Raw genomic sequence first — 14,571 nt, 5'->3', positions numbered from 1 at the left:
ATTCTCCTGGTTTCAGGAGGCAAAGCAAAGCCTCCTTCCCATTTAACCACAAATAAAATCACAGAATCACAGAATCAATCAGGTTGGAAGAGCCCTCTGGGATCATCGAGTCCAACCATTGCCCTGACACCACCATGGCAACTAGACCAGGGCACTAAGTGCCACATCCAGTCTTTTCCTAAACCCCTCCAGAGATGGTGACTCCACCACCTCCCTGGGCAGCCCCTTCCAATGGCTAATGACCCTTGCTGAGAAGAAATGCTTCCTAATGTCCAACCTGACCCTCCTCTGGCCAAGCCTGAGGCTGTGTCCTCTTGTCCTATCGCTGGTTGCCTGGGAGAAGAGGACGACTCCCACTGCGCTACAACCTCCCTTCAGGTAGCTGTAGACTGCACTAAGGTCACCTCTGAGCCTCCTCCAGGCTAAACACCCCCAGCTCCCTCAGCCGTTCCTCGTAGGTCAGACCCTCCAGACCCTTCACCAGCTTGGTTACCCTCCTCTGGACTCGCTCCAACACCTCAAGATCTTTCTTGAAGTGAAATCAATGTGACTAGAGTTGTCAATCCTTTATTAATCCTCAAAATACAACAGTGGCATGACGTGTGCTTGGAAGAAACATTAAAAATCTGTGGGCATCACTTACCTGGTGATCAGCTCTGTCAGTCATTGCCCTCTTCTGTAAAAAAAATAAAGATAATTACTGTGTTAATGGAGTACAGGAACAAGAACAAAGGTGCAGGTGTGTTTTCACACGCAACACACTGACCCCTCCAGCTCTGGAGGAAGCCACCATCCTCCCACCTACCAGCCGTCCCCTGTGGGGTGGAAACCCTCTGCAGCAGGACGGAGGACCAGAGCTGAGCCCCAGCTGCCTTTACCTTTACTTTCCACTTTAAAATCAGCAGGGAGGAGGTTGTCCTGCCTGTTCCCCAACACAAAGGCCAGGAAGGAGAGGATGAGGGCGTCGAGGATGCCGATGATGCAGAGGATGTACGCCCAGCGCACGGTGCAGGCGCCCAGCGTGTACTTGTCCGTCTTGTCCCCGCACATGCGCTTCACCTCGCTCGAGTCCCAGCCGTCGGGGTAGATCAAGCAGCCGATCATCAGCCCGGTAGCTGTGGGGAGAGGGAGGTGTTAGAGCGGGTGGGAGCTGCCTGCTGAGCCCGGGAGGAGCGCGGCACGGCTGCGTCCGGCCACAACCACAACGTAAACTACTACAGGTTGGTTAACCACGCTTCAACGTTCCCCGTCGCACCCGGGCTTCGCTGCGGCAGCCAGGGAGGAGCAGGATACGTCCCCTGCTCCCCACCAAGGACACGCTGCGGCAGCATCTCCCGTCGCTGCGTTGCCCAGGCAACCCCTCCGCACGCATCCCTGGCCCTGTTGCTCCAAAGAAATATTTTCTCCCAACAAAACTGGGATGGATTTAGTCTGTGCGAGGTGGAGAACCTTGTTCTTGCCCCGTGCGTAGCTGGATTCCAGCTCATGGTTTGCCCTCGGCAGCAGCTTTGCAGGCACATTAATTCTGTGTGTTCAGCTGCGGTGGGTCCAGCCCGGCCGGGAGCCACCGGCTGCTCCTGCGGCCGCTCTCATCGCCCGACCCCGGCACACACGCGACCTCGGCGGCCGCTCCAGCCCGGCCGTGGAGCCCTTGGCACGGCACCTTCACGGCTTTGCCATGGGAGTTGTGACAAACCCAGCGTGAGCTGCCCAAGGGCCGTCTTCTGCCAAGCGGCTCGTGTCCCACAAGCTCCAAAGTGCTTTTCCCCACGTGCTCCGAGAGGCTGCTGTTGTGTTTGCTGGACGAGAGTGACCGGGTTCAGCAGGGAGAAGAGCCAAGCTCATCTGCGAGGCTTTGGGACGTGGTTAACGGAGGTTTTTCCACATCTTCCCCTGTTATCTTGGTGCAGAGCATGGAAGTAACTGGTCTTTTACATGTTTTCTTGCAGGTGGGAGGCCCTCCCGGGCTCCTCACACCAGAAACAACCCCACGGTGGGAGCTCTGGGCGAGTGGCTGTTTGTCCCTGCCTTTCGTGGACATCCCCATCCCCTGCATCAAGCAGCGAGATGCTCCCTGCCCCATACCGGTGCCTTTTCTCTGTCACTGGGTGCTCGGTAAACCAGAAAACACTTTTGGGGTGGTTGCCTCACCCTTTACCAACCCTTTTTGAGAGCAGCAAGGCCAGCGGGCAGCTTCCTATGTCTGCAGAGAGTGTTTCTCTCTGTTGAGAAGCAGCTGGTTTCTCCTGTATTTAATTACTTCTCCCTGTAGCTGGCAGAGAGGAGGGGCACAGAGAAAGGGGGGAAGCTGGAAAGAAATCAATTCTCCTGGGAAAATGCACCCTGGTGCAGAGCAAAGGACAGAAAAATGGCTCCTCCTGTCGCATGCCCCCTTTTTAAAATAACTCCTGGAAATGCAGCAGCACCTGCGTTACCCAGCAGCGGCTCGAAAGCTCCGGAGAGACCTTCTGCTGGGGAGAAACTGGGCTGTCGGGGATGATTCGGGTTCATCCATGTGGCCGGAGCTGCCTGCACTGGGTTTCTTTCCCCATCCAGCACAAAAACGTATGTAAAACCCCCAAAAATGACAGCAAAGCCTTTCCCTGCTCCACTCCCGGGGAGGCTGAGCTGCCCCAAGCCTCTTATCTAAATCTTTGCTTGAGCTCGCTGCTTTAGCCGGGAACTGGAGCGACCCTGCTGCCACCCTCCCACGGGGTATCAGCCGGGGTGTCCCTGCCGCGGGGGCACCCGGGGACGGCGAGGGCTGCGTCTGGTCCGGGCATGAATGATTCAGGAGCAGCGAAGGGCTGGGTTGGGTTGCAGCTGGGGCTGCGGAGGCAGGAGCTGGGTTACGCGGCGTCTCGGGTGTCTCGCTGCGGTGCGGGAGGGGTGGGCAAGGCTGGAGACCCGCAGGGGTGAGTGGAAAAATAGGGAAATGTGGGTGATGGTACCAAGTCCTACAGTCAGTCCCCTCCTCCTGCTCCCCCCCTCCCTGGTACATCTTCCCCCAAGCTCAGGGAGCTCCTGGTTGCTGCAGAACGTGTCGTAGGCACCGAATAACCCAGCCAATGTTGTCACCGTCTCCCTGCTTCACTCCCGCAGGATCCCTAAGGCAGCAGGGAGCCCCGAGCCCCGGCCCTGCAGCGCTCTGATGCTCTGAAGCCACGACCCTGCTGCACCGTGGAGCAGGTGATGGCTGGAGGAAACCCCCCCCCAGGTAAGTGGGGACGGGCTGTTGGTGCCGCGGGGTTTTGCAGCAGCACATGGAGCGGAGCATCATGTGCAATGAGTCTGCTGGGTCTCAGCTGCTCTGACAGGCTTTACTTACTGCAAATTCCCCACTGGTAACCAGTAAGGGGGAGCAAATGGGGCACGGAGGTTATGCTGGTGTCCCTTTCCTGGCCTGCACCCCCCCTGGCAGAGTTGAGGTGGGGACAGAGAGGGAAAAGCAGCTCTGGTCGGACCCCCGGCCCCTCCATCATCGCCCCCGGCCCCGCTCACCTGCCGCCAGCTGCATCCAGGCGCAGACTTTATAGACGGTGGCTGCGTTGCAGAAGAAGAAGAGGCTGAAGCAGAGGATGGAGCCGATGATGAGGAAGGTGGAGATGCCGATGAAGAACATGGCGGTTTTGAAGGCGCTGGAGGGGATGGTGCCGAAGTCGAGGGGGCTGCCCTTGCAGATGAGCTCGCCCGTGAGCGCGTTGCCGATGCAGTAGGAGTAGAGGCCGAAGTAGCCGGCCTGCGGCGTGTCGATGCTGTCGCCGATCCAGTAGGGCTGGATGAAGGTCACCACCATGAGGATGGAGAAGCAGAGGGTGAAGAGGGCCCAGAGCACCCCCATGGCCCGCGCGTTCCTCACGTAGTTGGTGTGATAGATCCGCGCCGCCTCCTGCGCCGGCAGCAGCTTGGGCATGGCGGGGCCACGGCTACGGCCACCGGCACCGCTCCCGGGGCTACCGGCACTGCCCCTGGGGCCACCGGCACCGCCCCGCCGGGAGGCTCCGGCCGCGGCTGCGGGAGCTGCGGCTGCACCGCCCCGGGGGACGGCGGAGAGACCCCCCCCCGCCCCGCTCCACCGAGCCGGGGAGGAGCCGGGAGGAGCCGGCGAGACCCCCCCGCCCCGAGCTGGGGGGGGCTCGGGGGGAGCCGGGCGGTGCGGCGCGGGGTGGGACCCCGGGATAGCCCCGTGTCCCCGGGATGGGACCATGGGATGTGCCCTGTGCCCCCAGGATGTGCCCTGTGTCCCCGGGATGGGACCCCGGGATAGCCCCGTGTCCCCAGGATGTGCCCTGTGTCCCTGGGATGGGACCTTGGGATGTGCCCTGTGTCCCCGGGATGGGACCCCGGGATAGCCCCGTGTCCCCGGGATGTGCCCTGTGTCCCCGGAATGGGACCTTGGGATGTGCCCTGTGCCCCCAGCATGTACCCTGTGTCCCCGGAATGGGACCCCAGGATGTGCCCTTCACCCCCGGGATGTGCTCCTCGAGTGCGCCCTGTGTCCCTGGGATATACCCCTAGGATGAGCCCCATACCCTTGGGATGCACCCTGTGCCCCAAGGATGGACCCCTGGGATGTGCCCCCCTGGGATGTGCCCCGTATCCCTGGGATGCTCCCTGGGGTGCACCCAGCACCTGTGGGGTGAGCCCTATGTCCCCCACGCGCACCCCAGGATCTGCCCTGGGATGCTGTGCCCCCCATAACGTGCTTTGTGCCCACACTGTGTGCCCTGGGATGTGCCATGCACCCCAGGATGGGTCCCAGGATGTGTGTTGGGATGCATCCCTGCCCCCCAAGACGTGCTGGGGCTGTGCCCTGACCCCCAGGACCCACCCGGGCTGTGCTGTGTGCCCCAGGATGTGTCCCAAACGCTGTGCCCCCTCAGCTGCTCCCCTCTGCCCTCCCAGCTGGTGTCACCAGGGTCTTCCCCCCACTGGAGGGGGGTGCATGGGGTGCTGCATCATTGGAGTGGGGGGGCTGCGGCCCTTGGACCCCCCCATCAGCTCCAGGGCTGGCTGGGACTGCAGGCAGGGAGGGGACTGTTGGGGACTGACCCCAGGGCGTCACCCAGCACCTGCAGCAGATGCCACGTGCCAGCGTGCCGGTCACCCCACAGCCGGTGCCAGCCTCGGCGTTACCCCTGTGGCCACCCAAGGCCAGGGCTGCCCGGGCGTTAATCATTGCCAAGGGCAGCGGGGCCGGCGCAGGCGCGGGAAGCTGTGCCATTCCCTGGGCCGTCGGCCTTTCATCGCCCGCATCCCCCGATGGTGGGGCAGGGTGCGGTGGTGGCATGTAGGATGGGGACCTTCGGCGGGGTCTGGAGCACTGAGCGAGGCTGGCGGGACGCTGGCAGGGGAATGGGCTTGGTCCTGCCACGCTCTGGGCTTTCTCGAGCGGGTTTCTTGGTGACTGTGATCCAACTGTTCGAGCGATGGAGAATCTGGAGGTGGCTCCTGCCATGGCACCGGCTCTTGCTTTGCCTTTGAGCCCATGGGCAGGTTGGCATCGCCAGCATGGGACGGTCACCTGGGGACAGGGCGAGATGTCCTTGTTGTGGCACTGCTGGCGTGGGACGGTCACCTGGGGACAGGGCAAGATGTCCTTGTTGTGGCACTGCTGGTGTGGGACGGTCACGTGGGGACAGGGCAAGATGTCCCTGTTGTGGCACCGCCAGCATGGGACGGTCACCTGGGGACAGGGCGAGATGTCCTTGTTGTGGCATTGCTGGCGTGGGACGGTCACCTGGGGACAGGGCGAGATGTCCTTGTTGTGGCATTGCTGGCGTGGGACGGTCACCTGGGGACGGGGCGAGATGCCCTTGTCGTGGCACCGCCTGGCAGCGCGGGCACCGCCGGTTCCCTGGCAGGGCGTCGTGGCGCTGCCCCAACGCCACGGGTTGGGGTGTGATAGGCGCAGCCGCCGCGGCCGATGGAGACACCCGCTATAAAGCGCCCGCCGGCCCCGCGGCACGGCCACGAGCGAGCCCACCATGGCCACCGCGCTGCCCCTCTGCCTGCTCCTGGCCCTGCTGCTGCCGGCCCCGGCCCTGCCCGCGCCCCACGAGCGAGGGCTCATCTTCAACTTGGTAAGAGGGACACTGACCCCGTCCTGGGCGCAGCCCGAGTGCCGCAGTGGGGTGCGTGGTGGGGTTAGAGGGGTCTGCGGGGCTTTGGTCACTGGCAGCAGCTGCGTGGGGCGAGGGCTGCAGCCGCCGAGAGAAAAACTCATTGGGGCTGGGGAAACTGAGGCAGGCGGGGATGGCGTGAGGGGTTATCCGGGATTGTGAGGGATCTCAGAGCCGTTCAAAGGCACAGAAAACCCTACAAGTAGGATTGAAGCTCTGCACCGGTGAGGACCCCATCCCTGGGGGGCTCGCAGGGAATGGGGGACACTTTCCCTGCGGGGTCTCAGCCCCGTTCCCACGAGCCAGGCACAAACCAGCACTTCACCACGGGGTATTTTGGGCCAGACCGAGGAAATCCTGCAGGGTGGGCGGCTCGGGCGGTGCTGAGCCCCGGCTGAAAGGCAGAGCTGGTGTCTGCCACCCACCCACCCCCCCTGGGCACACAGCTGGGGGGGGGGATTAAGGGGGGACAGAGAGGGTCCCGGCGCTGATCCCCCCTCGCAGGACACCGGGGAGCTGTGCATGCAGAGCGCCCAGTGCAAGAGCGGCTGCTGCCACCGCGTCAGCGGCCTCAGCCTGGCCCGGTGCGCGCCCAAGGCAGCCGAGTTCCAGGAGTGCTCCCCGAGGGTAAGTGTGTCCCCTCCCTGCTCCCTGGGGGTGGCCGAGGACGGGGACACCTCCCCCCGCGCTGCCACCATGCCTTGGTTCCCCGCAGAGCCCCTACGGCGTCTACTACAACTGTCCCTGCGAGAGCGGCTTGACCTGCAAGGCTGACAAAACCATCGTGGGCTCCATCACCAACAGCAACTTCGGCGTCTGCAAGGACCCCCGGAGCTCCGACGGGTCACGGTGAAGGAAGAGACCCCCCGCCCCGTGCTGCCTTCCCCCTCCCCAGGGACACCCAGAGCCCGGCTGCTGGGGGCTTCCAGTAAAGAGCATCTTCTGCTGCGCTGGGAGCTGGTGTCGTCACTTGACGCGTTGTCGCTCGACGTGTTGTCACTTGACGTGTCCCTCTGGGTGAAAAAAGCCGTGGGGAGATGATGGCTTCACCCGTACATGCGTGCGCATCGTATGGGATGGTGTAAGGGGCTGCATCCAGCAAGGGGGGTGCAGGGGGTGCAGGAGCCATCCGGGTTGTGCCCACCTCGGTTTATCTCCCGCTGCGGCCGCTCTGGTTCGAAACGTCCCCCTGGAAAAGGGTTTATCACCAGAGAAAAGGGGCTCAAAGGGGATGTTGAAGCTGGGGGTGGCTGTGTCCGCCGTGCTGCGCTCCCTGGGGGCTGTACCCCCTCCTCAGGGGGGTCGCCGGGTGGGAACCCTCCCCAGAAAGGACCCTCGTGTAGGCAGCGGTTGTTGTAGGAGCCATGGGGACCCCTCGAGCAGCACCTCCAGGAGCTTCTCCCGGGCAGGAGCTTTGGGAGGTGGGGATGGACGTGGGGCGATGCCGGGGGCACAAATCCCTTAACGCTGCCCCCGGGGTGGGGGGCGATGGCCAGCTCGGAGCCAGTGGTTTGGGCACAGGGAGGGGGCACAGATGTGCTGGGGGGGGGGTGAGGAAGAGGAGGCACCACCGGGCAGAGCTGGGGGGGCATCAGGATGTGAGGGGGTCACCAGAGGGGGGGTCCTTGGCTCTGAGGGGCCGGACACCCCATGGCGGGGTGTCATGGGGGGGCCGGGGGCCGTACCCAGCAGCCGAGGGTGTCCTGGAGGAGACTTTCCTTCCTGGACCAGGGTGACGGTGACCAGCAGCAACACAAGGGACACGGCTGGGAGGGGGGTGGCACGGCTGGGGGGGTTCCCACCATGGGGGGGACATGGGGGGCAGCGCGGGGACAGGGGATGCTCTGGGACCCGCTGGCCCCTGCGAGCCCGGCTCAGTGGAGCTGTGAGAGGGGAAACACAGCCCTGGAGCTTGGGTTTGAACTTGGGGGTGGGGAAAGCCTTGAGGGTCTCGTGGTGGTGCTGGCAGGAGGCCACCAGGTCCGTGTCCTCGTGGGGGCAGGATGAGGCCTGGAGGAAGGGGGAGATGGGGATGGGGACGGAGAGCAGCCCCTCTCCTGCGGCACCCAGTGAGGGGACACGGGGTCTCTCCCTGGCCTCACCATCTCCTGGGGCTCCTCAGCCCCACGCACCTTCCTACGCCAGTGGGGAGCACCCCTCAGAGCTGGGCATCACCCAGGGCACATACTGGGCATACTGGGAGCCCCACCTGCCCCAGGGCCAGCTTCACCCAGGGCTTTGCATCCTTGGCATGGGCAGGATGCGGCCACCGGCTGGGACAGGACCAGCAGAGGGCAGCCGCAGCGTGCCCACAGCCGGGGACCCCCCCAGCCCTGGGACCCCCCCCCAGCCCAGCAGGGACCCCCCAACCCCAGGGGCACCTCAGCCTTTGGAGGTGGGGGGAGCCCTGAAATGTGCCCAGCCCCACAGCCCTGACACCCCCTTGAGCCCTGCTTTGGGGGTCACCCCCTCCCAGGGTGGGGGGGACACTGGGGGGGGCCCAGCCCCTGGTGTGTATGATGGGGATTTTGGGGTGTCCCCAGTTTTGGCATGTCCCCATGTTGGCAAGAAGAGGACGGGGGGGGCACTGGAGAGGTGGGAAGGGGGTGGCTGTGCTGGGAGGGGGGGACATTTCTGTGTCCCCCCCCCCAATCTAGGCCCTATGGCGAGGCGGTGGCTTTATTTTGGCAGCTCCCGCTGGTTAAATATTGGCTTAAACCGAAAAACCACCCGCCTGACTCACGGCGTCTTGACAAACACAGGAAAGGGGCCCCCCCCGCACCCCCCCGTGCGTGTGGGGTGCTGCCAGCCCTGGGGACAAGGGGGGGGTGTCCTCACACCAGGGTGGGGCACCCTGAGCTGGGAAAGGGGGGGTATGAATAGGGCATCCTTGTGCGGGCAGGTTTGGGGGGCAGTGGGGTCCCCTGGGGGGTGCATCCCCCCCGTGTGTCCCCCCCCAGCTCCTTCAGAGCTCCCCCCCCCTCGGGGACCCCACTGCACCCCAAAGGATGGAGGGGAGCAAGCATTGGGGTGCCCCTTCCTCCCACCCTTCTTTGCACAGGGTCCCCCAAGGGACATCACGGGGGGGGGCACCCCAAACCCCCCCCTCCTCCACCCCAATCTCACCCCATCACCACCCTCGCACCCCACTACCCACTTGTTCACCCATGGGGTGGCCCCAGTGTCCCCCGTTTACGCTGAGGGGGGGTTGGAAGGTTTTTTTTGCCCCCACACACTGTCCCCCTCCCTGCCTGGGCTGTTTGTACCAGGAGGGTACAGGATGTTCTCTCACAGCCTCTCCCCCCGCCTTTCCCCCCCCCTTGGCCTTCACCTCTTCTCCTCGCTGCTTTAACCCTTTTTTTTTGTGCAAAACGTCACATTTGCCTCTTCTTATCATTAATTCCTTGCCCCCCCCCACCCCACTTCACCATGCCCCCCCCATACAAGCTGTGGCTGCAAAACTGGGGGGGGTCTCCAGTGGGGTGCCCACCCCATACCCAGCCTTGCAGACACCCCCCATCCCCACAACCGGGAGCACCCTCCCCAAAACCCCAAGAAAAAGGGGGTTTGGGGGGGGGGTTTGCTCCTGCAGCCTTTGCCCTGTGGCTGCCAGCCCCCGGGTGGGGACACAAATGCTTTTTGGGGGGGCTGAGCTGCCCCTGCCCCCCCCAGAAGAGCCCAGGCTGGCAGCAGCCCCATAGCACCCAGCTTGGGGTGGTGATTTTGGGGGGGGGGGGCACATACCCCAGTCACAGCCTGATCCCCCCACCCAGTTTGCTGCAGGCTGGTGTCGTGCAGGGGCCTGATCCTGTGGCAGGGCCAGGGGGTCCCGTGGGGTTGGGGTTCAAGGGTGGGGGGGGTGCGTGTGTTTCATGGGGGGGGTTGTGCCAGGTGAATGCACCCAAGGGACTGCCTGGAGGCGTTCGGGGGTGCCCAGAGGGGTTTGGGGTGCCCAGAGGGGTTTGGGGGTGCCCCAGATGTGTTTAGGGGTGTCCAGAGGCATATGGGGCTGCCCACCTGCTTTTGGGGCTGGGTTTTATTCCCCCTCTCCTCTGGATGACGTTCCCCCCCCAGTTTCGGTTGGGGCACAGCAAGGCGGTGGCTGGCGCAGCTGGGGGGTGGTGGCCCCTCTCGGGGTGTCCCTCATCCACGGTGGCTTTTAGCTAGAGGTGGCCGCTGCGTGGGGATGAAGCCCGTCCCTGCGGGGTGTGGGACACCCCAGCCAGCCCCAGTCTGTCCCCAGCCCCCCGTGATGCCGTGGGGCACCTCAACCTGCCCCCATGGCAGGTCCAAGCCGTGGGGCACAACAGGGTGCAGACCCCCCCTCCACGCACCCAAGGGAGGTGGGGGCCTGATCCTGCGACTCCCCAAAGGGTTTTCCTAACGCTGGGCCCCGTTCGCACCGTCCTGGGGAGATGGTTTAGGGCCGGAGCTGGCTGGGAGCCTCCCTGCAGGCTCTCGAACCTTTCTAGCAACAACAATAAAAAATAAAATAGAAAAAAAATAATTCATGAAAAGCTCTGCTTTGCCTCTTCTTGCCAAAACCAACCGTTGGAGATTTTTTCCCGGCCTTCGCGTGTGACGGGGGGAACGATGTCACTCGCCTGTTTTTCCGCTCTGATGTTTTTCCCCAGGGCTGGACGAGGGGCAGGACCAGGCACGGAGCAGCTCCCGGCCCCCCGGGGGCCCCCAAACCTGTTGTGGGGGTCCCCATCCCTCCTCAGGGTTGGCTTTTGGGCCCTTGAGGATGCTCCCCCAGCCCAGGGCTGAGCACTGCCCAGCTCGGGGCAGTAGTGGAGGCTGGGAGTGGGATGGGGGGACACAAAGGTGGCCCTGGGGGGGACGTCCAGGCACCCCACACACCTCTGTGAACCCCTCCTGATGCTCTCCAGGGGGGCACAAGGGGAAAAATCCTCTGGGTGAATGATTTGTGCTGCTGGAAGGATTAATTAGTGTGATACGGGGAGGTGGGGAGGGCGAGGGGGGGCGACGGGCTGCGGCAGCCCAGGGAGAGCTCAGGGCTGGGTGCTCTGTGAGGGGGGGGGTCCCCTCCCCAGCTGGGATCCCCCTCGCTGGGTATTTTTAGCGTTAAATTCCCACAAATGCTGGTGAGCTGGGCTGGGGGAGCTGGGCAGGATGGGGCCGGGGGGGTGATGTGGGGGGGATAGTGGGGTGGTGTTGGGGGGTGCTGGGGGGATGATGGTGGGGATGCTGGGGATACTGTATGGGGGGTGCTGGGGGTGTTTGGGGGGATGCTGGGGGGGTCTTAGGGGGTGTTGGGGGGAATGCTGGGGGGGTGCTGGAGGGATGCAGGGGTACATTATGGGGGGTGCTGGGGAGATTATGGGGGGGATGCTGGGGATACTGTATGGGGGATGCTTGGGGGTGCTGGGGGTGTTTGGGGGGATGCTGGGGGGGTGCTGGGGGGATGCAGGGATACATTATGGGGGATGCTGGGGAGATTATGGGGGGGATGCTGGGGGATGCTGGGGGGATGATGGGGGGGATGCTGGGGATACTGTATGGGGGATGCTGGGGGTGTTTGGGGGGATGCTGGGGGGTGCTAGGGGGATGATGGTGGGGATGCTGGGAAGGTGCTGGGGGGATGATGGTGGGGATGCTGGGGAGATTATCGGGGGATACTGGGGGGGTTGCTGATGCTGGTGGCCACGCCGTGCCCCACCAGCCAGCGGGGACCAGGCCGGGGGGGGGTCCCCAGCTCGGCGGGTCTTGCCAGCAGCAGGGAGGGGGTCTCCCACCCGCATGCCCGGGGCCAGCGGGCAGCACCCCCCCCCGGCAGGGCCCCGCCGAGCCGTGCGTGCCCCAGCACCCCCCGCCCCGGTGCTGACTCAGGCTGTTCCCGGCGCTCCCGCGGCCGGTACATCGCGTCCCCACGCCGGGCGCCTGGCACCCCGCCCGCCCCCCCTCCGCCAGCGGGGCCCGGCCCGGCCCGGCCCCCCCCCGGGGCTCCCGGGGTGGGCGATGCTGCACCGGAGCGAAGCTCCGGGAACCCCCCGATGGGGGTTTTTTTTTGGGGTGGGGGTGATGCAATGGTGGCACTGGCCCGAGTCACGCGTGTGCGTGTCCCTGCCCGGTGCCGTGTCCCAGCTCGGTGCCGTGTCCCTGCCCGGTGCCATGTCCGGTGCCACGTCCCTGCCCGGTGCCACGTCCCTGCCCAGTGCCGCGTCCCTCCCCGGTGCCGTGTCCCAGCTCAGTGCCAGGTCCCTGCCCGGTGCCGCGTCCCAGCTCGGTGTCACGTCACTGCCCGGTGCCACGTCCCTGTCCGGTGCTGTGTCCCTGCCCGGTGCCACGTCCCTGCCTGGTGCCATGTCCCTGCCCGCTATCCCCCCACCCCGGGGCTCCCCAGGCACCCACCAAGCCCCCAAGGCTCTCCCTGGGGTGGATTTGGGGTGCACAGCCCTCTGGCAGGAGCATCCCCGTGGCAGCTGAGCATCCCTTGGGGGTGCTGCACCCGCCCTTGCCACCCCTTTACCCCCCCCAGCCCACCCCGACACCCCATCCCGGCGGGGCTGGCGGGGAGCCCCGGCGGAGGCTGGTACAGTTCGTTACGTCCAGACCGGAATGTACTTTGTGTTAGAAGTGGCTCCAGGCCAGGACGCCAAAGCCGGACTTTATTTATCCTCCCTGCTCCGGCCCCGCTGCATCCTGCGGGGCTGGATCTCCGGAGGGGCTGGGGGGAAGCCTGGGACCCTGCCCACCCCCCCACTGCTCATCTCTAACCGGGGGGTGCGGGGATTTTCCCCAAGGAGGGAAATAATCCGGGAGAATATTTGTGTCCTTCCAGCTGGTCAAAGCTGTCCCCAGTGTGTGGGAGGAGGTGCCATGGGGGAGATGGGGACTTGGGGACAGATCCAGCCTCCGGCTGGACGTGCCCCCGCCTGCTTGCAGGAGGTTTTTTGCAATGGGGGGTCAGCGTTCGGATCGGCACCCCGAAATTTATGATTGGAAACGCGTGGGGAAGGGGCCAACCCTGGACACGCCGGAGGGGACGGGGCAGGATCAGGCCTGTGATGGAGCTGGGGCCGCTCTGGGGGTCCCCCCATGTGCTGGGGGTGCCTCGGCCCCTTTGCCAGTACAAATTCATTGCAGGAGCAAAGCGAGGGGGGTCACAGCCAGAGGAGGGGTCACCCCGGGCTGGATCTGGCCCCTCGCCACCGGCCAGACCCCACGCCGACACCCCGCATCCCTCCTGCGGCCTCAAAGGCAGGAAGATTTGGGGGGTTTCATACAGAAAACACCCCGCTGCCTGCTTTGCACCCCTGGGCCAAGCAGCCCCACGCTGAGTGGGTGGTCTTGCCCTGCTGCCCCCCCCCACCCCCTGTGTCCCCCCGCCATGTCCCCTTGTCCCCACCGTCCGTCCCCGCCGCGGCGCAGCTGCACCTACGGCCGGCAGCGAGGACACGGTGTCCTGGACTCTGCTGCCTGTTGTGCAACACCCGCCCGCGCCTCCCACAAACACCCGGCTCCCCGCGACCCCCCGCGCTGCCGCCCCCACCTCGGGGGACAAACGGGGCACCCGGAGGGGTGCGTGTGCCAGGGGTGCCAGGGGGTGAGCCCACGGCATCGCCGGGCTCAGAAAAGCCACTTTGCTCCCCAAGAAGGGCAGCGGGTGGGCAGCTGGGTACCGCGGCGGAAGGATGGGTCATGTGCCCAGGGCCATCGATTTGCACCCAGAGCCGTCGGTTTGTGCCGTCACACGCGGCAGGAAACCAAGAGAAACCAAGAGAAACCCCATTTCCTCGGCGCTCCAACACGCTCCAGAGCTTCACCGATGCGGCGTTGAGCTGCGGAGCCGAGGCAGAGGGACGCCTCTCCTCCCCGCGCTCTCGAGGCAGATTAACGCCAGTTATTTTTAGCGGAAGACGAGGATGAGTAAAAATATCCCCAATTTTATTTTAATTTTTTTTTTTTTGGCTTTTTCAGGAACCGCCGCTCTCCCATCACACGGGGTGCTCAGGAGCCAGCACAAGGATGGACATCACCGGTGAAGGGGGGGTCTCCAGGCTTTGCTCCCCAGTTCTGGGGGGGGGGGGGCAAGGCTTTCCCCCCGGACCCCCCATCCTTTCGGGCACAGGGCTGGGGCAGGACATGTGTGGCCAGCTGGATGGCGAGGGGGGGACACGCAGTGCCCCTGGCAGCCGCCCCGAAGCTGGACGGGATTGTTTGTGGAGCAGATTTCCTCCAGGTTGTGTGACAGCGATTTGGGGGGGACGGGGCAGACCCCAGCACCGAGACGGGGGGCTCAGGCATCCCACCACCCTAGAAAGCAGAGCAAGCCGGGGGGTCCAGAGCTGGTATCGCAGTGATTTGGAAGGTGTCTTTTAAAAAAAACACTCTGGCACTTTCTTCCCATATATTTTACTTTTTTTTTCCTGTGCAAACAAACAAATTTATCATTTTTGTGGTGCAAGAGCAAACCAGGCTGGAC

General features: G+C 64.5%; 2 protein-coding genes across 2 annotated transcripts; one reads left to right on the top strand and one right to left on the bottom strand.

Annotated features, from left to right (window-relative positions):
• Positions 1–659: 659 nt before the first annotated feature.
• Positions 660–3,913, bottom strand: LHFPL5 (LHFPL tetraspan subfamily member 5). Its single transcript, XM_068419528.1, has 3 exons — positions 3,502–3,913; positions 879–1,115; positions 660–676 (listed from the first exon to the last, which is right to left on the bottom strand). Exons 1-3 carry the CDS (start codon positions 3,911–3,913, stop codon positions 660–662), a joined length of 666 nt encoding a protein of 221 aa, XP_068275629.1.
• Positions 3,914–5,987: 2,074 nt separating this feature from the next.
• On the top strand, positions 5,988–6,975 carry CLPS (colipase). Its single transcript, XM_068419421.1, has 3 exons — positions 5,988–6,083; positions 6,627–6,749; positions 6,838–6,975. The coding sequence occupies exons 1-3, from the start codon at positions 5,988–5,990 to the stop codon at positions 6,973–6,975; spliced, it is 357 nt and encodes a 118-aa protein (XP_068275522.1).
• Positions 6,976–14,571: the final 7,596 nt, after the last annotated feature.

Source organism: Nyctibius grandis, chromosome 27, assembly GCF_013368605.1.
Source record: "Nyctibius grandis isolate bNycGra1 chromosome 27, bNycGra1.pri, whole genome shotgun sequence".
In the NCBI taxonomy this organism is placed as follows: Eukaryota; Metazoa; Chordata; class Aves; order Nyctibiiformes; family Nyctibiidae; genus Nyctibius; species Nyctibius grandis.
This window is presented reverse-complemented; position numbering and strand designations above follow the sequence as displayed.